Below are 24,319 nucleotides of genomic sequence, written 5' to 3' on the forward strand. Positions count from 1 at the left end.
CGCAGCTCTTGTAGAATTACCGATGATTCTCCATTGGCGACCCTTCATGTCCAGCAGTGCTCCATTTTGATCTTCATTCCCTACGTTGAATGTTTTACTTTTACACACCGTAACATGGGCCTACTTTTAATGGGCTGGAGCAAGGCTTCTGTTAGTGCTAGGGCTTCCTGTGTTCTGGTTACGGTGGTTTCTATGGCATCCAATGAATACACTTATTGAGATTCTGAGAGCTTTCTTCTTGCGTCCTTGCTAAAATATTGACTATCATATATGAAATCAAAAGCGCTCTTTCCGGTATATCTCACATTCATAAAATTTATCTCTTCAGAGCAGCACAGATGTACAGTTCAAAGGTTCTGAAATGGTGTGATGCCTCAGAAACAGCTTATTTTGAAGTTTTCAATACTTTACTTTCACCTGCAGAGTGAGAAAAAAAGAAATTTTCAGTACTTCCTTCCAACCGCTAAAACTGAAGTGTGTGCAATGCAGGTGTTGTATCCTTTTCTAAAGCCTGTTAGAATATATTCTATTATATACTGTACAATTTATATTCAAAATCCATAACAAATGAATTAATTTTCTTGGTTAACGGTATGTATAACATGCATGTTTCTTCTCTAAATAGGTGCCTAAAGAATTGTGCTTTACACATCGATGATAAAACAAGACTCAGTGAAGTGCCCATAGTGAAGCAAATGATTAAAATCAAGACATACATTAACAACATAGGAACAGCCAGATTAAAGAACAAGTTTACCTTATACCAGCCTGGTGGTCGGATGATACAATGATTATGGAGATGTCAATTAATCATAACAACCAATCTCAAAAGTTAGCCAAAACTTTGAAGGATTGAAATGTCCTGAAATCTGTTGGAATCGTGGAGCCAAAGCCATATGTATTCTCCAAGGTAGGCCCAATGTCAGAATCAGAATCAGATTTATTATCACTGACGTATGATGTGAAATTTGTGTTTTGTGGCAGCAGTACAGTGCAATGTATATCATACTGTCTCCATTATTGGCAGACTTGATGTTAAAGGGGTGCATGCAGGGAGTTGTGAGCAGGAGCATGGGCACGATCTGCCTCCCAGACACAATAAGCATTAAGAACATTAAAGGTGTATGCACTTGTATGATCTGTGTGTGTGTGTGTGTGTGTGTGTGTGTGTGTGTGTGTGTGTGTGTGTGTGTGTGTGTGTGTGTGTGTGTGTGTGTGTGCGTGCGCGTGTGCGCGTGCACGCATATCTGTGTAGGTACTGTGTATCTCTGTATGTGTATTTAACATACCTCTACAAGTGTAATCAAATTTAAATTCCAATGCAATCCCTTTGCTACACCAAATATAATATTCTGAAAATAAATGCAGCAAAAACAGTAAATAGCAAAAAACATCGAGAAACCTGCTAATTCAAACATTTAGAACATTGAATGTACGACATGGAACAGTATAGCACAGTACAGGCCCTTTGGCTCACGATGTTGTGCCGACCTATATAAACACCTACTCCCTGATCAATCTAACCCTTCCCTCCTACACAACCCATAACCCTCCATTTTACTTACTTCCTTGCGCCAATCTATGAGTCTTTAAAATGTCCCTATTGTATCAGCCTCTACCATCACCCCCGGCAGTGCGTTCCAGGCACCCACCACTCTTTCACTCTTATTGTAAAGACCCTGCCTCTGACACCTCCCCTAAATTTTCCTCATCTGACGATAAACTGATGCCCTCTGGTATTGGCTATTGCTGCCCTGGGGAAAAGGTGTTGGCTGTCCACTCTATCTATGCCCCTTATAATCTTATACACCTCTATCAAGTCGCCTCTCATCCTGTGTCGCTCCAAAGAGAAATGCCCTAGTTCGCTCAACTTTTCCTCTTAAGACATGTTCTCTGATCCAGGCAGCATCCTGGTGATGATAGACAGGCAGCATCCTTTGGTCAGATTCTTTACAGCAAGAAAGACAAGAGATAATTGCATGTTCTCCCTGTGCCTGCAAGGGTTTTCTACAGGTGGTCCGGTTTCCTCCCACATCTCAGAGTTGTGCAGGTTAGTAGGCTAATTGGCCATTGTAAGTTGCCCCTGGTGTGTAGATGAGAGATGGAACCGGGGGAGAATAAGGATTAGTGTAAATAGGTGTTTGATAGTCAGCATGGACAATGGGCTGAAGGGCCTGTTTCCCTGTTCTATGACTCTATGACAATTCTTTGGATGGAGTACTTCCCATCTAGAAAAAGCAGGAACACCTGGATAAGAATAGGGAAGAGTCAATGGAGTACTTCAGGTTCTTAGGACCCAGGTAAGCCTGAGAGAAAGGTTTAACAATGTCAATGTAAGTGTGCAAACCTTCTTATAAATTATTAATGTTGGCCTTCAATATAGATGGTAGAACCAAGTGGTGTGATGAGTTGGATTGTCCCAGTTCCATAATTTTCGCTAGTGTGGACAGAATTCAACCTGAAAATTCTGACAAAGAGTTTTCGACCTGAAACATTAACTCTTGTTTCTTTTCCCACAGATGCGGCCTGACCTGGTGAGTATTTTCAGCATATTTTCGTTTTAGCGTTGACGAAAATTTGCTTTCCATTCATCATTAAAATTAATTATTCGAGAGGTACATAGTCCTCTAATCAACAGTTTAATGCAACTGATGACCTAATAAAATTATTCACTGAGTGTAAATGCCAAGAGAATTTCTAACATTATCAGATCTTATTACAGTAAAATTATACCCACAGCTTTCCAGCCATACAATGTTTAAATAAACTTGTATTATGTTACTACACTGCCATTTTGTCTTTAGTTTGGAAAGAGAGCTTCAAATACATTCAACATCATGGCACCATCCAATAGATCTGGCACTGAATTTTTTTTAGCAAAATAGCAAGTGGATTAGTACATAATTCCAAAGTGATATTAAAGTTGTCAGATTATTTAACAGTTCAGTAGATGGGCCCATCAATTAGAAACCAGCAACTTTGTTTTGTTATAATTAAGTAATTAGCAAATGAGTAGAAAATTACATTTTATTAATTTTCTGATGTATCTTTGTGACCATTTACTGGTCTATTTAGGCTTGAGAGGGACTCTATACATTTGAACTTGGTCTTCAGATGGGGTTCAGATTTCTTTTGGTAAATAGACCAAAGTATGATAAAAATGGGGGCTAGGAAGTAGAGTGTATAGACAGGAAGGCCATAACCACTGCACATTTTTAAAATGTACTTAATTCACAGGCTTCGCAAATGAATTCAAATTGAACTGCAATGTGAAACAGGAAAATGGGACATGAAATGCAGAACAAAACCAGTAGGGAAACTAAACTTAAAATAGGAGTAATGAAATTAAATTAATGATTGAGATCTCAATAAAAGGGTAGAGGACTGTTTGTTAGTTTGCACTCCGAGGATTGAGTATTCATGACTGGATTTAATTATCCAGATTAAGACATGTGCTCCCCTGATATATCATTTATTGCCTTTAAACAATTACTTGCACTTGTTTAGCATCTTCAACATGGAAATTGGTGGGGAAAGGTTGAATTCAGCCTGTTTTCCGGCGGAAACGAGGAAGATGGGAAAATACACTGCCTGGATTACTTTCCCAGAGCTAACCAACTCTTGCCATCCATAATCTTAATCCAGTCTTCTGAATGAGGAGCTAAGATGTCTGCCTGAAACTGTGTGGGTCCTTATTGACATATTCAGGCAGTGGTCTGGCTCCATGATGTAGAACCAGCTGCTATTTGGACAGGGCCTGAGCAAAGAGCTCTCCGGTTCCTGGCAGGGCAAGTAATACAGAAGAGAAGACATTTAAGGCAATATTGTTTCAGTTTCCTAGTGTGTCCAGGGCTCACAAGAAGCTGATCCCTTCTTCTACCAAATATCATCTCCCCACACATACCTTCACACCGATAGGCAGCTCTTTATTCCAAAGGTTGGCAGTCATTTCCTGTCCATTTTCCTCCACTTCCTTCTGGGAAGAGGACGTGAGGCATGTTAGCGAGGCCTGGGAGTTGATGTAAATGGGGCCCTCTTTGCTTTTGCAGAAGTGAGCTCTAACCCTTCTCACCTCCCACTCACTCAAACCCTGCTTACATGTGGGTTTTGTTTTGAAGCGGCAATGATTGAAACGCAAAGTAAAACTTGGACAAATAACCCCCCACTGAAAAAAATCTTTCAAAGGTCTTGTTTTTCCAAAAGTAAATAGTTTCCGAACACAAATAAATGAGAGTATTTTCTGCGCAATGCTCCTTCATGTTGAAAATCAGACAGCATCATAATAGCAGAAACTGAAAATGCTGGAAACACAAGAAAAGCAGCACCTGTGGAGAGAGAGAAAGAGTTAACTTAATGGGTCTTCGACCTTAAGCGTTATCCCTGGTTCTTTTTCCACAGATGCTGGGTGACTTCTGTGGTGTTCCTCGCATTTTCAGCTGTTCTCCTTCCTCAGAAGTCTAAGGAAGTTCAGCAAGTTCCTGATGACTCACCAATTTTTATAGATGCACCACAGAAAGCATCCTATCTGGATGCATCACAGCTTGGTCCGGCAACTGCTCTGCCCAAGACCGCAAGAAATTGCAGACAGTTGTGAACGCAGCCCAGTCCATCACGCAAAACAACCATTGACTCTGTCTACGCTTCCCGTGGCCTCGGGAAAGGAGCCAACATAATGAAAGACCCCTCCCACCCTGGTCATTTTCTCTTCTCCCCTCTCCCGTCAGACAGAAGATACAGAAGTCTGAGAACACGAACCACCAGGCCCAAGTACAGCTTCTATCCCACTGCTATAAGACTCTTGTACAATAAAGGTGAACTCTTGATCTCTCAATCTACCTCATTGTGGCCCTTACACTTTATTTGTCTACCCGCACTGCACTTTCTCTGTAACTGCAACACTGTGTTCTGCATTCTGGTTTCATTTTACTACCTCGATGTGCTTATGTATGGAACGATCTGCTTGTATAGCACGCAAAACAAAAGCTTTCCGCTATATCTGTGTACATGTAATGATAATAAAACAATAATAAGATTTTCAGTATCTGAAGCATTTTTTTTCTCATTTTCAGCAGAAAAATGATCAGTCTCAATGGGATCAACTACCTTTCAGCCTAGACATATGGTGGAATTATTCAGCAGACCCCTTTTTGCCCCATTCATATTCACAGGGTGTTGTTGTAAATGAACTTACATTTAAAGAAAAGCTCAGTAAAAATGCTGTAAGAATCTGGTTGCAAAAACTGCTGATGTAGTATGACACTTGGACGCTTTGCAATCCACAAGCAGTTGTGCTTATTAGCAAAACTCAATCCAGTGCTTAGAATTTGTCTTTTGATAGTCAACATCCTAATGAAGGGATACTGTAGCCTCTCTTTTTCCCTTAATGAGATTACCTGGTAAGTTATGTATAAGGTTTTGTGCTTAGAGTTCTGAACAGGTCTCGTATTACTCATGTACGCTTCCAATGTGTGGTAAAGTCATCTTTTATTCAGAAGCAGATATCTCTACGTCCCAGACCAAGATGCTGCGTGGTTCCAGGAGGAAATGTAAAAAGTCAGCAAAATCAGAAGAGAACAAATTGATGGAGAACGGAGGTGCTGATGAGAATCAAACGACTCCCACAGCACAAGGCAAAGGGCAGGTGGCTGCTGGACACCCTGCTCCCGCAGCTCCTCGGATTCGCCCCCGGCTGATATTTCATACACAGCTGGCTCATGGCAGCCCTACCGGCAGAATCGAAGGCTTCACCAACGTCAAGGAATTGTATGCCAAAATCGCAGAGGTCTTTGAGATCTCACCAACAGAGGTGGGTGCAGTTGAGGAAGACAGGAGTCTCTTCCCAAAACTTTGTATTGCTTGCGAATTGGTGTATCAGTTTTGGAATTGGTTAATTATTGGCACGTGTACCCAGATACAGTGAGAAGCCTTTATTTGGCAGATCATGCCATACATAGGTACATCGAGGTAGTAAAAGGAAAACAGAACGCGGAATGCTATGCTTCAATCCAAAATCCCCATCAAAAACATTGTTCCTTTTAATATAGTCAACTCAAAACCAAAAGCTGCCAGTGAAAGAAATTTATTTCTGGATAATGATCTAATATTGTGCTTTTAGATTTCAGAACTTAAACCAAGCAGCAGTTGTAGATGTTTTCTGAATACAAATATAGATTTCAAAATCCATTTGCAATTTTTATATTTGACAACAGCTTTCCTAAGTGGTATGCTGGCAACTTTCAATGAGTGTACCTGTATGTTTTTCCTCACTGTGCTCTTATGTAGAATCGTAGAGTGAAACATTATGGACACAGGCCCTTCAGCCCATTAAGTCTGTGCCGACTATCAACTACACTAATCCTATATTAATTTCAGTGGAGGAGCTGACATTTTTAATATGATTTGACCAACAACTGTGCTAACATTATGACAAAGAAATGTTTTACAAACAAATTAGCTCTGAACTTTGGGCACTGCCATTTTGGGGAGGGGTGGGGGAGTCCACAGACTTTGAACCTGAATAATGAAACCTATGTCATCTTGAAAAACAAGACAGCCTTGGGTCTCATTCTTCTGAAGCACAGGAGTTGCCCTTGACTCATTGCAAAGTGGGCTTGAAAACTAAACCATGGAAGCAATGAGGAAGTGAGGGATGGGGATTGGGGGGAGGGAGAAATCAGTCATAGGTGGGAGGGTTTCAATAGCAGGAACTGACGTGACCATCAATGAAAATCAGCAAAAAACTGCGGATGCTGGAAAGTTGAAATATAAACAGAAAACTCAGCAGGTCTGGTAGCATCTGTGGAAAGAAAAATGGTTAATGTTTCGGGTCGAAGACCCTTCCTCAGAACTCTGATCAGATGTGACCATGTTTTTAATGTTCTTTTAGTTTTACTTTACACTCTTGCTTTATACTTCAAAATTTATGACTTTAGTTGAGGCCTAGTTTTCTTGTGGGCAGCCAATTCTAATTGCTTCAGGGCAAATAGCCATGAAGTGTGGACATCCAACAGGTATTAACCCCCTAATGTATGCAAAGAGCACCACACCTGGTTCTGGACTGTGCAGTCTACACTATATGTTTGTCCTTGGCTGGTATGGTAGGCATCAAACTTCTGCCTCAAAATGATAGTGCATTTCTTGCTAGCTATTTTGGGAGTGTAGTTGGATACCACCACATACCACCAGCCTCAAGGACAGCTTCTATCCCACTGTTATCAGACTCTTGAACGGACCTCTCACATGCTAAAGATAGTCCCAATCTACCTCATCGTGGCCCTTGCACTTTTATTTGTCTGCCTGCACTTTCCTTTCTCTGTAACTGAAAAACTATATTCTGCATTTGGTTTTTCTTTTTAGTACCTTGATGTAATTACATATATGGCATAATCTGCCTGGATGGCTCATCAAGAAATGTTTTTCACTGTATCTCGGTACATATGATAATAATAAACCAATAGTTTATTAGCTAATCTCGGTACTTATTGGGTATCTTAGTACTTATGACAATAATAAACCTATAGTTTATTATTTATTTATTAGTTTATTATCTATTAACTACATAGATAGTTATGTGATATCAATGATATCCATGGGCATACATTATGTTTGGTAGTTCAGTGATTTAAGTTGACAAGTTGATTTTCTGGGCTGGTTCTACACTCGTCTTGAAATGCAGAGTGGTCCACAGTCACTCACTGGGCAGATCCCAAGACTGTCACCTCCTGATGACCTTTAGCCAGCTCACAGCTCTTAAAGGTGTTTGTAACTCTACATATCTCTGATCACCAGAGACTTTTGAAAACATTGAAATAAATTTAACTAATTAAAAAAGCATAAATAGTTTAAAAGATGAAAAAATAATAAATTTGATTAAATATTTTTGTTACAGGAATCAATCGAAACAATACAATTTAACAGATAAAATAACAATGTGAAACTTTTAAAAAGTCACAAGTATTAATTAAAAACATTAAGGTTGAGTAATATAAGGAATAAAAACCAAACTGCTTGTCTGAACTTACCTTTTCAATCTGGTTTAGTGGTCCCGGTCAACGAATGGTGTGTTACATAACCCAGCGTGAAGCGGAAAGGAATAGATGATGCACTGCACTTTCTCTGTAGCTGTGACACTTTACTCTGTACTGTTATTGTTTTTACCTGTACTACATCAATGCACTCTGTACTAACTCAATGTAACGGCACTGTGTAATGAATTGACCCGTACGATTGGTTTGTAAGACAAGCTTTTCATTGTATCTCGGTACAAATGACAATAATAAACCAATACCAATACCAATACCAATGTGCAACTCACACTTTACGTCATGATTTTCCATCGAACCACCAACTAAGGGTTAGATAGATCTTAGAGCAGGATAAAATGTCGGCACCACATTGTGGGCTGAAGGCCCTGTACTGTGCTGTAGTGTTCTATATGTTTTATATGTTCTACAACACAAACCATCCCATTAAATGTGACTTGAGCATCCATGGACAAGAAATTCAGTGCCTGGACTCTGGCTATTCATAATCTATATTAATAATTTAGATGAGGGAATTTAATATAATATCTCCAAGTTTGCAAACAACACAAAGTGTGTGATTTGGATTGGCTGGGTAGCTGGACAAGCACATGGTGGATGCAGTTTAATGTGAATAAATATGAGGTTATCTACTTTGAAGATAAAAAACAGGAAAGCAGATTATTATCTGAACAGTGATAGATTAGGAAAGAGGGGGGTGCAACAAGACCTGGGTGTCCTTGTGCACCAGTCGATGAAAGTAAGTGTGCAGATAGAGTCATAGAGTAATACAGCATGAAAACAGGCCCTTTGGCCCAACTCATCCATGTTGACCATGGTGCTCACCAAGCTAGTCCCATTCGCCTGCATTTAGCCCATATCCCTCTAAATCCCTCCTATTTTAGAGTCATAGAGCAATACAGCACAGATAACAGGTCCTTCGGCCTAACCAGTCCATGCTGACCACAGCGCCCACCCAGCTAGTCCCAATTTCCTGCGTTCAGCCCATATCCCTCCAAGCTCCGCCCTTCCATGTACCTATCCAAGTGCTTCTTAAATGATCCTCTTATACCTGCCTCAACTACTTCCTCTGGCAGCTCGTTCCATATACCCACCATTCTCTGTGTGAAAAACTTGCCCCTCAGTTCTTTTCTAAATCTTTCCCCTCTCACCCTAAACCTATGCCCCCTAGTTTTGGACTCCCCTACCCTGGGGGAAAGACTGTTACCATCCAAACCTGGACTCACCTATCACCTGCCAGCCTGTGCTCCTCCCCCCACCTTCTTATTCAGGCTTCTGCCCTCTTCCTTTCCAGTCCTGATGAAGGGTCTCGGTCCGAAACGTCGACTGTTTATTTCCCTCTGTAGATGCTGCCTGACCTGTTGAGTTCCTCCAGCATTTTGTGTGTGTTGCTCCAGATTTCCAGCATCTGCAGAATCTCTTGTGTCATTGTTACCGTCTACCTTATCTATGCCTCTCATAATTTTAAAACACTTCTATAAGGTCGCCCCTCATTCTCCTACATTACAAGGAATAAAGACTTAGCCTGGCCAACCTCTCCCAAAAACTCAGGCCCTCTAGTCCTGGCAACATCCTCGTAAATCTTCTCTGCACTCTTTCCAGTTTAACCACGTCTTTCCTATAACAGGGTGACCAAAACTGTCCACAATACTCCAAGTGCGGCCTCACCAACGACTTGTACAACTGCAACATAATGTCCCAACTCCTATACTCAATGCCCTGATTGATGGAGGCCAGCGTGCTAAACACCGTTTTCTTGTCTACCTGTGATGCTGCTTTCAACGAACAATGCACTTGTACTCCTAGGTCCCTCTGTTCCATTGCACTCCCTAGTGCCCTACCATTCATAGTATACTGTAAGTCCCACGTGGGTTTGACTTTCTAAAATGCTTTACCTCACACTTATCTGTATTGAAATCTTTTTGCCACTCCTCAGCCCACTTCCCTAACTGATCAAGAGGAGTATTAATGTACTTATCCAAATGTCTTTTAAATGTTATTATTGTACCTGCCTCAACCACTTCCCCTGGCAGCTCGTTCCATATACGCATCGCCCTCTGTGTGAAGAAGTTGCCCCTCAGGTCCTTTTTAATTCTTTCACCTCTCACCTTAAACCTACATCCTCTAGTTATTAGTTCTCCTTCCCTGGGAAAAAGACTGAGCGTTCACCCTATGCCCCTCATGATTTTATACACCTCTACAAGGTCACCCCTCAATCTCCTGTGTTCCAAGGAATAAAGTCCTAGCCTGGACAACCTTCCCCTGTAACTCAATCCCTTGACTCCTGGGAGCATCCTCATAAATCTTCTCCGCACTCTTTCCAGTTTAAATAGGTCTTTCCTATAACAGGGTGACCAAAACTGTACATAATATTCTAAATGCGGTCTCATTAACATCATGTACAACTGCAGCATAACACCCCTACTGCTGTACTCAATATCCTGACTGATGAAGACCAGCATGCCATACTCCAGATGTGGTCTCACCAATACCAGAGGAACGATGAGTCTGGATAGGAAGAGGCCAAAGGCTGGGTGATGCTAGATTCAGCCTGCGTTCTGGATCCCAGTTACACTGCCCACAGCCCATACCTACCTCTTTGGACATTTTCTGGTCACAGGTGGGTGGTGGGCAAACTGATCCATTGCACCCAAGAGTCGCTCGTGAGGTCAAGAGTGCCTGAGGTGGTGAATTCCTGAGGCCCTTCCCAGAACGTCTTGACAGCTTTCTGTGTCAAAGGCCTTTGAATTACTTTTCAGCATAGAGGCATTTAAAAGTAAAGTCAAAGTCGAGTTTATTGTCACGTGCACAAGTCCATGTGTGCACAGGTGCAATGAAAATCTTACTTGCAGCAGCATCACAGGCACATAGCATCAGATAAGCAGCATTCACAAGAAAGACATAAATTATACACAGTTTTTACCAGAAAGAACACAATTAGAACGAAAAAAAGTCAATCTTAGTGCAAAGTGTTCAAAGTGGTCATGGTGTTGCTAAACTGTAGTGTTTAGGGTTGTGCCGGTTGGTTCAAGAACCGAATGGTTGAAGGGAAGTAGCTGTTACTGAACCTTCATACAGCACAGAATGGGTCCTTTTCGTTCACCTTATCCATGCTGACCTTAGTGCTTACCTACACTGATCCCAGTTGCCTGCATTAGGCCAATATCCCTCCATGCCTTTCCTATCCAAGTACCTATCCATATAAATATGGCTTTTAAACGTTGTAATTATATCTGCCTCTACTTATAACTACAGCCCTCCATTCCAGGCAATATCCTGATAAATCTCTTCTGCAGTCTTTCTCAGGATACCACATTCTTCCTGTAATGTGGCAACCAGAACTGTACACAGTACTCAAAGTGCGGTCTAACCAATGTTTTGTACAGCTGCAACATGACATCCCAACTCTTATACTCAATGCCTCAGCCTATGAAGGCAAGCATACCAAATGCCTACTTCCCTACCCTATCCACCTGTTGCCATTTTCAGGAATCTATGGACTTGTATCTCAAGGTCTGTTTTACCAGGATTTTACTTTCCAAAGTGCATTTCCAAAGTGTTTGTCTGGATTAAATTCCATCTGCCACTGTTCTGCCCAACTTTCCAACTTTTCTATGTCCCACTGTATCCTTAGACAATCTTCTTTGCTGTCTACAACTCCACCAATCTTTGTGCCATCTGCAAGCTTACTAATCAGATCACTTACATTCTCATCCAAGTCATTATGTATATTACAAACAACAAAGGTCCCAGCACCAATCCCTGCAGTTCACCACTTGTTACAGACTTCCAGTCAGAAAAACACCCATCCATCAGTGTCCTATCACCAAGCCAGTTTTGGATCCAGTTCACCAACATGCTTTAGACCCCTTGTGCTTAACCTTCTGGACGAGCCTACCATATCTGCAGGCACGGTAGTGTAGCGGTTAGTGTAACACTATTACAGCGCCAGCAACCCTGGGTTCAATTCCGGCCACTGTGTGTACATCTGCGTGGGTTTCCTCCCGGTGCTCCGGTTTCCTCCCACATTCCAAAGGCATACTGGTTAGGAAATTGTGGACGTGCTTTGTTGGCGCCAGAAGTGTGGCGACACTTGGGGGCTGCCCCCAGAACACTCTACGGAAAAGATGTATTTCACTCTATGTTTCGATGTACATGTGACTAATAAAGAAATCTTATTTTATTGGATCTCATCAAAGGCCTTACTAAAGTCCATGCAAATCACGTCGACTGCTCTGCCTTCATTAATTTTCTCAGTTATCTCCTCAAAAGGCTCAGTCAGATTTGTGAGACATGATCTGTCCTGCACAAAACCATGCTGACCTCTCCTAATATCCAAAATAGAAATTAAAATATTTAAATGATTAAGAAAGTAAGTTATTAATATACTAAAATATAAATGTAGTAAAGACACTTTAATGCAAGCAACATCAAAATATTGAAATAAAGTAAAATTAAATGCTTCCCTGAGCTTGCATTTTTCACCTGGTCAAGGACCCAGTGAAATGAGTGAAGTCGCTCTCCGTACATCCCCTCCCAGGCATAAAGCTGAGGGATGTCAAATGCCCGGCAAAGTGCAAGGATATTCGGCGTGGCACAGAGCCTGATTCTCAGACCACAACCCCATCCCCTGCCATCTGCTGCCTCGTTGGCAGGGGTGAGTTGTGTCTACTGTTCCACTCCACCGAACGAGAGAGGGAGAGGGAGGGAGAAAGAGAGAGAGAGAGAGAGAGAGAGAGAGAGATAGAGAGAGACAGAGAGAGAGAGAGAAAAAGAGAAAGAGAGAGAGAGGGAGAGCGAAAGAGAGAGAGAGAAGGAGAGAGAGAGGGAGAGAGAAAGAGAGAGAGAGAGAAAGAGAGAGAGAGGGAGAGAGAAAGAGAGAGAGAGAAAGAGACAAAGAGAGAGAGAGAGAGAGAGAGAGAGATTTAAGTCATGGAGTCATAGATCCAAGGTGCCCATCTAAGTTAGTCCCATTTGCCTGCGTTTGGCCCATATCCCTCAAAACCTTTCCTACCCATGTACTTATCCAAATCTCTTTTAAATGTTGTTACTGTACCTTCCTCAACCACTTCCTCTGGCAGCTCGTTCCATAAACCGACCACCTTCTGCGTGAAGAAGTTGCCCCAGGTTCCTTTTAAACCTCTCCCCTCTCACCTTAAACCCACGACCTCTGGTTTTTGATTCCCTTTTACTGGGTAAAAGACCGTGTGCTTTCACCCTACCTACGCCCCTCATTATTTTATACACCTCCGCAAGCTTAGGTGGGCACCTTGGTGGGAGTTACACGAAGAAGAGGAGAGGAAGAATATGAGGGAGGGGGTGGTGAGAGGGAGACTGAATGGGGATGGAGAGGGGAGGGGAGACAGAATGAGGGTGAACTCTCCATCTGCTCCCCACCACTGGCCAACTGTTTACAAGAATGATTGAAACTTGCAATTAATTTTTTGGCCAAGACCCCACTGGGAATAGCTCACCTGCCCTGGGAATGTTTGTGACCACCTGAATGCAGACGTGGTATTGGATTGAGGTCTCATCTGAAAGACAGCCTCAGTGTTGCACTATGTTTTGGTCGATCTTTTTTGCCCACGTCTCAGCAAACTGATTCAAGAAAGAACTGTAGTAATGAACATAGAACAGTACAGCACTGGACCGGCCATTCAGCCCACGATGTTGTGCCAATCTTGATGCCAATTTATAGTAAATGTCCTTCTCCTTGCATCATCCATATCCTGCCAGTCCCTTCATATTCATGTGTTTATCTAAAAGCCTCTTAAACTCCACCAAACTGCCTGCTTCCATTACCCCTGGTAACCCATTCCAGGCACCTACCACTCTCTGCGCAAAAGACTTGCCCATTGATATTTTATGCCCATTAATGTACATTAATATCTTCATACAACTGAGCAGGAAATCCACCCACAGGAGACGTTTATGTTCGGTGAATAAAGGACTCAGGATAGTTGGCTAAAGGAATGTATGACAATTTACGATACAGTTCATGATTGATTCAGGAAAAGCCATTAAAAAACTTGGAACTTTATGACTATAAATAATCTGATTCTAAAATTACTCTAATGGCACAAGCGTTCTTGTCAGGTCTAAGGCAGCATTTAACATCTGGCAATTCAAATGCATCATTTAAGAATGTGGCCCTCATTGTGCAACAGCATAATATTAGCTACCGCTGTTCCATTACAATAGCAAGTACAGTTCAAACGCAGTTTGTTGGCAGTAAAACCACTTGCAAATATTCTAAAAGGGATATAAAGTATCACGCACTTAACTCTTTCCTTTTGCCGATACTTTTATAGGTTTTGCTAATGCTGTAATTTAATTTCTAATGATTATTTGTGACAGAAATCAACCAGATAAAATGGTTCAGTGGTAAATATCGAGCTTGGTGGTGAATATTGGTAGTCAGTGTTAATTTTGTAAAGATCTCGGCTCAAACACAAGTCTATTTCTTTGTAATAAACACTGACCTGCTGTAGGTATCCACGGTTGTTTTTTAAGTTTTCTTTTTCTTTTTTGACCAGCAGATTCTTTTCTGCACATTAAATACTCACAAGGTGGACATGCAGAGATTACTGGGAGGTCAGATTGGACTGGAGGACTTCATCTTTGCTCATGTGAAAGGGCAAATAAAAGAAGTGGAGGTGACAAAGTCAGAGGATGCTCTGGGTCTGACCATCACTGACAATGGAACAGGCTATGCCTTCATTAAGGTACAAACTGTGCAGGTGTGGACATTGCTACTCAAGTAGAGTTATAGAATCCTACAGATGGAGGCCCTTCAGCCCATTGAGTCCATGCCAATCATCAATCACCCTACATGACTCAATGCATGTGCAGTTGCAGAGGAGATTACAAGAGGGTGGGTGGAGGAGAGGTTGGGGGGGGGGTGGGGGGTTAATCAGTTTGGTGTGGCCAGCCATCAGATAATTCATGCTTAAGTCATGGTTACAGTATACCACTAGATGGAGACCAGCTAAAATGAACTAAAACCTCAGTCCACCCACATCTGTGCTGAAAGGGATGACCAGAAATGTACTTCACAGTGACAGCTTTTGGAAGAATTATTTCATGGTCCCCAATAATTGGTAATTGTTTTATTATTGTGATATGCACTGAGGTACAGTGAAAAACTTTGTTTTGCATGCCATCCATATGGATCATTTCATCACATCAGTACATCAAGGTAGTGCAAGGTAAAACAATAACAGAATGCAGAATATAGTGTTACAGTTACAGAGAAAGTACAATGCAGGCAGACAATAAGGTGCAAGGCCATAACGAGGTAGATTGTGAGGTCAAGAGTCCTTTTTATTGTGCAAGAGGTCCATTCAATAGTCTTATAACAGCAGGACAGAAGCTGTCCTTGAGCCTGGTAGTACGTGCTTTCAGGCTTTTGTATCTTCTGCCTGATGGGAAAGGGGGGAGAAGAGGGAATGTCCAGGATGGGAGGGGTCTTTGATTATGTTGGCTGCTTTATTGAGGCAGCAAGAAGTATAGACAGAGTCCACGGAGGGGAGGCTGGTTTCTGTGAAGTGCTGTGTCCATAACTCTCCGCAGTTTCTTGTGGTCTTGTGCAGAGCAGTTGCCATACCAAGCTGTGATGCATCTGGATAGGGGGGTTTCTATGGTGAATCTCCGAAAATTGGTGTGTGTCAACAGGAACATGCCAAATTTCCTTAGCTTCCTTGGCACTTTCTTGGCCATCGCGCCTACATGGTTGGACCAGGGCAAGCTATTGGTGATGCTTACACCTAGGAACTTGAAGTTCTCAACCCTCTTGACCCCAGCACCATTGCTGCAAATCAGTGATGTTGCCCACCTGACCTGGCTCTGAGGGGTAGCCGAGGTAGTTTGTGTTGTGAGACTAAATATATTTGCATTAATTGCATTTACAATTAATTCATGGATTTCAGCAGTGCTGCGACATTTTGTTAACCAGTAGATACCTAAACAAGTGCTCAAGCGCAATGCTTTCCTGCTTCTCTTACTCTCGCCAGCCGAACATACAAATGAATTATGATTGGAATAAGCTAAGAGCAGAAGCATTTTGGTATTTCTGAGTCTCTCAGCAATTTAAACTCCTTAAATGGATTACTGCATTACTAAAGATAAGAATCAGCAATTAAAACATGATTTAAAAAAAAATTAAACATCAGATAATGGGAGCAGGTGTGTCATGTTCTCTGGGTTAGTAACTTTATGCATGATTTTTTTCTGAGTAAACATTGAGGGACACAAAGTACTGACTTTTGTTAATAACACCTCCTTAAATGGTTTCAACGAACAGTTGGTGCTAAATTAATGTTGGAACGCGTGTTAATTTCTGTCCATTAAGGAGGATAACAAAATTGGACAAGATATAATTTCATGTTTTCTTTAATGTATTAATTTATGGATTTTAGCCAGTCACACTCTCCCTTGATGCTGTATCACTACTTTTCCCCTTCCCTGAATCTGGTTCTTAGGATCTCTGTTGCATTATGAGTTATTGAGTCCCAATAACAGTTGGCAAGAGTTTTCTGAGAAATATGTTAGGATAAAAACATATGTCAACTGGTCAAGTAATTAATTTTCTTCAAAATTTCTTAGAAAAATGTCTTTATCATACATTGAACTGGTCAGATATATTTACACTGTGTGCTGTCATTGACACAAGTTCAGAATGTCACATCTAAACAGGATACGTAGCTTTTTGGATAATTGGAACAAAAAACCTCTTTTAGGATAATTTGTCAGCTAAAATCAAACACAAAGGTTTCCTTCAATTGTTGATTGATTTAACTTCTTCATTTCTGCAAAGTATTGTGCAATGTAATAGAACTGAATAGCTTTCAAAGCCATTTCGGGGAACAACTAAAAAGCAACTTTGTTAGTGGGTCTGGTGTCACAAACTGGCCAAGCTGAATAGAGAAGATGATTAGCACACTAGACAAGCCTTTGTGATAATCCAGTGGTCTTGCACCCAATATTACTGATATTAATTTGGTACTCCACTTTTTAATTGAACTTAACTTCCACAACTGTTGGGTCAAATTCCCAGTACGGTCTTGGTGGGTTAAAGGATCTGTCTCTGTGCTGTATGAATCTACGTATGAGATAGAACATAAGAAAATAGGAGCAGAAACAGGCCTCTCAGTCTCTCAAGCCTGCCCCACCATTCAATATGATCATGGCTGATCTGTCCGAGGCCTCATCTCCTCTTCTGTACCAGTCCCCATGGCCCTCAATTCCATGATTTTTCAGTTATTTATCTGCTTCGGCTTTAAGTGCCCCATTGGTCTAGCATACATAACCCTTCTGGGCGGAGAATTCCAAAGATTAACAACAGGTACGTGGATTGGAAAGGTTTAGAAGGTTATTGGCCAAATGAGCTTGGATGGGACATCTTGGTTGGCATTGACCAGCTGGGCCGAAGGGCCATTTTCTGTGCTGTATAACTCTATGACACCACCCTCTGAAAGAAGGTATTTCCAGAGTAATAGCCAGATTTCTTGAAACCTCTCCAGTAACTTTAAAATCATGTTACCACAGCCTTGGCATTCAAACTGGACTTTTCATCTTGTACTTTGTGAATCAGTATGACAAAAAAAGATTTTGTTCACGGTGCTGAATATATTTGTTTGTACTAAACACTAATTTGTAATTTCACAGAGGATTAAGGAAGGTAGCACTATCGATAGAATCAAGACTGTCTGCGTGGGAGACCACATAGAAGGAATAAACAACCAAACTATAGTAGGCTGTCGACATTATGAAGTTGCCAAGATGTTGAAAGATTTGCCTAAAGGTCAACCATTCGTACTTGCGTTGGTGGAACCAAGGAAGGCATTTGGTGAGCTAATTAACAAACCAGTTTAACTGTCGTTATCACTCACACTTGTAAAATAACATTCAGTTTGTGAAGGTCACATCTTTGATCAATCCTCTACCACAATCTATCTTGTAACTGTTCAACCATGTCTTACTGTCCTTTTACAAATAATTTTGCAGTTCTCTTATTCATGCCACACAATTCCATTGATAGACAATTGTGAGATGATAGTTACGGTATGAGGGAGCTGGCACAGAAGAGGAGCTGAGGCCAGCATAGATCAGCCGCGATCATATTGAATGGCGAGGCAGGCTTGAGGGGCCGAGTGGCCTATTCCTGCTCCTATTTTCCTGTGTTTTTGGTGCAAATGGTGACGTGCTCAACAATAGTCAATTAATAAGAAGAGATGAATGTCTTGCTTTCCTCACAGCTGATGTTACATGTGGAAACTTATGGCTATGCTAACAAAGATGTGGATAAGATATATCTGGTATTGTTATTTTTGAGTGGTTTTCCATTAATAATACAATGCTCTGGTAAAGGCTGCTCTGTAACCTGCTTGGACTGATGAAGTTGCCCATTGCTGAGAGCTGTAAAAATGTGCCCTTTGTTAGTTTACAGCATTGATAGTGACCTACCGCTGCAGGAGCACTTTGGGCTGGCATTGTCAACGTCCATGGAAGTCAGTGCAATGCAATTCATACGAAGGGTGCAATGTGTCAGTTCTATGAAATAGCATGTTTAGGAGATTAATCATGTTTTATGGTATCATCTGCAAATTGTTTAATAATCATCTGAAATTCATTTGGTGAGTAGATTCCCGTTACTTAAAGTCTCTTAATTAGTTGCAGTCCTTCTTAACAGGGATTCTATTCTAGTGATTTCTGCCTTCTCCAATGAAAACATTCCATAGTAAAGTTTTCCATTTGGTTTGTCTTCCTTTACTTTTCAAATGAAAAGTGACCTGATATTGTCATCTGCTATGGATGGGTGAAGCTTCACAATTTTGATACCATCCTTGTAAGTATTTGTTTTTGCACCTTTTCCTTGCTAACATATTATTGTTTTCACTTTGCTACCTCAGTATAATTATGTACGGCATGATCTGTCTGGATGGCACGCAAAACGAGAGCTTTTCACTGTATCTCGGTACATTTGACAATAATAAACCAATACCAATAACAATATGGTGATCAGGACTGTGCACAGTACTACTCCTCGTGTGATCCAACAATAATTTTATTTGAATTTAATATAACTCCTCCAATTTTACGTTCTATTCTTCCAGAAATAAACCCTAGTACTTGTTCCATTAAGCTTTTGGCCTTATTAAACAGCATCGCCACTTTTATTTTACAAGGATGTTGCCAGAACTTGAGGGACTGAGTTACAGGGAGAGGATGAACAGAGTAAGACCTTATTCCTTGGAGTGTAGGAGACTGAGGGGTGATCTTATAGAGGTACATAAAATCATAAGGGGCATAGATAGGGTGAATGCACTCAATGTTTTTCCCAGGATTGGAGAATCAAGAACTAGAGGGCATAGGTTTAACATAAGAGGGGGGAGACTTGATAGGAACTTGAGGGGCAACTTTTTTACACAGCGGGCTGTATGTATGTAGAATGAGCTGCCAGAGGAAGTGGTTGAGGCAGGTACAGTAACAACTTTTAAAAAACAGTTGGACAGGTACATGGATAGGAAAGGCTTAGAAGGTTATGGGCCAAATGCTGGCAAATGGGACCAGCTTGGATGGGCATCCTGGTCAGCATGGACCAGTTGGGCCGAAGGGCCTGTTTCCGTGCTGTATGACTCTATGAGTCCATATATTTGTATTCTAAAATCCTTTGTTATCTCCACAATTTATGTTCTTGCAATCAAAGTAATATGCAACTTCCTTATTTCTTTCCAGACTGTGATATCCTGCATAGATTTACGTTGACGTTAATTTGCCCGTTACTAAAGTCTTGTAGTAGTTTTCAGACCTCTTCAATACCAATCACCCCCACCATCATAAACTCAGTGATATCTTGATTTCAAAGTCTAAATCATTATGGAGATTGTCAATAACAGTGCACCCAGCACTGATTCACTTCCCCACTTTCTGAATAGCCCTTAGCCCTATGTTCTTTGCTTTCTGTGCTGTAGTCAACTTACCGTCCATCTTACCACTTGCTACTTGACTCTGCGTCTTTGACCTTATTCATATGAAGTTCCTTACTGAAATCTGGATAATTTACATCTACTACATTACCCTTATCTCCTATCAATTACATTATCAAATAAACTTAATGATATTGGTCAAGGATCTCTTTTACTTTTGAAATCTATGCAGATTACATGTCACTGTATTTTATTTCCTAGTGTTTTATTTTCTTCTTTAATAGTGATTCCATTATCTTTCCTACCACCAATGTTAAACCAACTGTTCTAAAATAAAATGTGACTTTAACTAACCGCCGGTGTTCTATTACAGCATCTCCCTTTACTCATAAATTAATAAGTTTGTGTAGTCGCCGCTCTGCTACCTTTATCGGTTCTCCTCAGTGTGTGGATGCAATCCATCTGAACCTGGGGTTCTATTCCTTTTTTTTACTTTGATTAGTCTACATAACTTTTCTCTTTCTTTACGTTATTATAGATTAATCTTATTTTCCACTGGCAGTTCAATCTAATCTGCTTCAACAAACAATCTGCTGGAGGAACTCAGCGGGTTGAGCTGCATCTGTGCGGGAAAGGAATTGTCGACGTTTCGGGTCTGCATCAGGTTTTGAACCGAAATGCTGACAGTTCTTTTCCCAGGATGCTGCCTGGATTAGAGCATATGGAATATGAGGAATGGCTTAAGGTGCTAGGGCTTTATTCACTGGAGAGGAGGAGGATGAGAGGAGACATGATAGAGGTATATAAAATATTGAGAGGAATAGATAGAGTAGACAGCCAGTGCCTCTTTCCCAGGGCACCAATGCTCAAGACGAGAGGGCATGGCTTTAAGGTTATGGGTGGGAGGTTCAGGGGAGATGTCAGGGGGAGGTTTTTCACCCAGAGAGTGGTTGGTGCATGGAATGCACTGCCTGGGGTGGTGGTGGAGGCAGATACATTGGACAGGTTCAAGAGTTTGTTGGATAGGCATATGGAGGAACGTGAGATAGAGGGATATGCGGGACAAAAGGGTTAGGTAGTGTGAGGGTGGTTTGATGGATGGCACAACATGGTGGGCCGAAGGGCCTGTTTTGTGCTATATGGTTCTATGGTTCAAAGTAGCTCCAGATCCCAGCAGTCTCTTGTATCTCCAATCTAATCTGCCTCCCTGGTAAATACTAAATCAAAATGATTATGTAATATCTTTGCCATTGTTCTGTTACTACTCATGATTTTAACCTTTTCCATTATTAATGACCTTATTGCAATCCTGACTTCTCTGGTTTTGTGTATGTCAGAATCAGATCAAGTTTATTATCACTGACGCGTGTAGTGAAATTTGTTGTTTTGCGGCAGCAGTACAGTACAAGACATAAAAGTTTCTGTACATCACCAGAAAAGAAATAAATAAAATAGTGCAAAAGAGAAATAATGAGGTAGAGTTCATGGACCGCTCAGAAATCTGATGGTGGAGGGGAAGAAGCTGCTCCTGAATTGTTCAGGCTCCTGCACCTCCTCCCTGATGGTAGTAAGGAGAAGAGGGCATATCCCAGATGGTGAGGGTCCTTAATGATGGATGCCGTCTTCTTGAGGCACTACCTCTTGAAGATGTCTTCGATGGTGGGGAGGGTTGTGCCCGTGATGGAACTGGCTGAGTCTACAACCCTCTGCAGACTCTTCCGATCCTGCACATTGGAGCCTCCACACCAGGCTGTGATGCCACCAGTCAGAATGCTCTCCACCGTACATCTATAGAAAGTTGTAAGAGACTTTGGTGACGTACCAAATCTCCTCAACTCCTAACAAAGTAGAACCACTGGTGTGCCTTCTTCATGATTGCATCAATGTGTTGGGCCCAGGATAGATCCTCTGAGATGTTGACACCCAGGAACTTGAAGCTGCTCACCCTTTCCACAAATGACCCCTCAGTGAGGACTGCTGTGTGTTCTCCTAACTTCCATTTCCTGAAGTCCACAATCAATTCCTTGGCCTTGCTGACTTTGAACATAAGGAATTGATTGTGGACTTCAGGAAGGGGTAGTCTGGACTCTGGAGTCTGAAAGTATGTGCCGATATTTTGTTTTCTCTTCCTTGAAAATAACATTTCATAGTTTTTCTTTTATTACCTTAATTTTGTTCTTGTTTTTATCCATCCATGGCGTCTCATTAAGTGTAGATTATTCTTGTATTTCATTAGAATATCTAATATTCTTACCCTGTTGAATGCCTTTTAAATACTTCCCATTGTTTACCAATGTTGTTTATCTAATTTTCCAAACTTCTATTCACTGCTCCTTAGAATCAGATGTCTTCAATTATTAACTTCATTTTAGTGTACTTCTGAAGAATTATCTTATTGGGGATTGTATTATGGTCATTATTGCCTGGATGTTCCAACTTTCACAAGATCTACCTGCTCTGGTTCACTGCATGTTACCAGGTCCATTCAGTGCCAAACCCTCTCTTGTGCTTCTGTCTCACTGGGTTAGAAGTGAATCCAGTACACTTTGTAGGAGCTCTGTATTCTGTTCCCTTTAGCCTACTTCTTTTGTCCAATCAATTTTGGAGCAGTTCGAATCTCCCTGGTTATTATTCGTTTTTGGTAATTCATTCAATACGATGTTGGTGCAGTAGCAGCCAATTGTACTTGCCTCCTGATATCTGGTCACATTGGATTTCAGTTTGCTCTTTGTTTTCAAGTCATAGTAAGTACATTGTACCAATCGTACAGAACAGTTCCAGCTTGACTTTCTTCTCAATCTCTTCTAAGTCCCCAATGCACACAGCTCCCTGAACAATCACACTCTCCCCTTCCAAAACCTTTGCACATGCCTGTGATGAGACTGGATTTCAGATAAATCTGTCCAGAGGTCCATTACACCCTGCTCCTTTATGTTTGGGTGTACATTCAACCTCCCCTCTGGTTCATTGACTGAGCCAGAAACTTAAGACAGAGGCATTTCCTGTGGATAAGAGTCATGTTACAACTTTATAAGACACTGGTTAGGCCACATCTGGAGTCTTGTGTGTAATTCCACTAGCCATTGTCTATCTATTGTCACATGTACCAAGATACAGAGAAAAGAATTCTGTTTGCGTGCCATCCAGTCAGATCATGTCATACATAACTACATTGAGCTAGTAAAAAGGAAAAACAGAATGCAGAATATAGTGTTACAGCCACAGAGAAAGTGCAGTGCAGGTAAACAAATAAAGTGCAAGGGCCACGACAAGGTAGATCAAGAGATCAAGAATTCATCTTTAGCATGTGAGAGGTCCATTCAAATCTTGCTAACAGCAGGACAGAAGGTGTCCTTGAGCTTGATTGAACATGCTTCATGCTTTTGTATCTTCTGTCTAAGAGAGGGGAGAAGGGACAATGACCGGGGTGGGATGTGTTCTTGATTATGTTGCCTGCTTTCCTGAGGCAGCGGGAAGTGTGGAGGCAGTCATTGGAGAGTAGGTTGGTTTGTGTGATGGACTGGGCTGTGTTCACAACTCTCTGCAGTTCCTTGCTACCTTGGGCAGAGCAGTTGCCGGACCAAGCCATGATGCATCCGATTAGGATGCTTTCTATGTTGCATCTAGAAAAATTGTTGAGAGTGAATGTGGTTGAACCAGAGAGGATGCAGAGGAGATTCAATAGAATGTTGCCTGGACTGGAGCATCTCAGTTATGAGGAGAGATAACTGGCTGGGCTAATTTACCCCGGAGCAGAGGAGGCTGAGAGGTGACCTGACAGAAATAGATAACATTATGAGGGAGATACAGAGGGGATCGTATGGAGTGACTAAGACAAAAGGACATAGGTTTAAGGTGAGCACTGGGAGGTTTAAAGGGAATCTGAGGGGAATTCTTCATACAGAGTATAGTTGGAGTTTGCAGTGAATTCCTGAAGAGCTGGTGGATGCAGATACTTTCACACTATTGAAGAAGCATTTAGACAAGTACTTGAATCACCAAGAAATCGGCTACAGGTGGATTGTGGACAAATGGGATTAGTGTAGGCAGGTACATTGGACGGCATTGACATGGTGGGCCGAAGGGCCTATTCTGTGCTGTACAGTTCTGTGACTCTATAAATCAAGGCTAGTATTGCAGTCCAATAACTCCACGTTATGCAGTCCTGACTAACCCAGTCAGTCGTAAAACCTCTACTCTTTCATGTTTCCTTGAGAGCCTGAGTTAAAAATAGGTAGATAGCTTTTGTTGCTAAAAGTAAAGGTATTACCCCTCCCTCCATAACAATTAATGACCTACTGCAACGTCACTGAAGGCAGAAATTGGTTGGTCCAGATACGTGGACATTCA

General features: G+C 41.5%; 1 protein-coding gene across 1 annotated transcript in view; it reads left to right on the plus strand.

Annotated features, from left to right (window-relative positions):
• Nucleotides 1–5,521: 5,521 nt before the first annotated feature.
• LOC127582735 (PDZ domain-containing protein GIPC3-like) overlaps nt 5,522–24,319 on the plus strand; it is a 72,884-nt gene continuing 54,086 nt past the window's right edge. The window contains exons 1-3 of the mRNA XM_052038298.1: nt 5,522–5,806; nt 14,582–14,767; nt 17,709–17,889. Of these exons, the coding sequence (XP_051894258.1) occupies nt 5,522–5,806; nt 14,582–14,767; nt 17,709–17,889 (652 nt within the window). The remainder of the gene's footprint in view (nt 5,807–14,581; nt 14,768–17,708; nt 17,890–24,319) is intronic.

Source organism: Pristis pectinata, chromosome 24 (assembly GCF_009764475.1).
Source record: "Pristis pectinata isolate sPriPec2 chromosome 24, sPriPec2.1.pri, whole genome shotgun sequence".
NCBI classification, from domain to species: Eukaryota; Metazoa; Chordata; class Chondrichthyes; order Rhinopristiformes; family Pristidae; genus Pristis; species Pristis pectinata.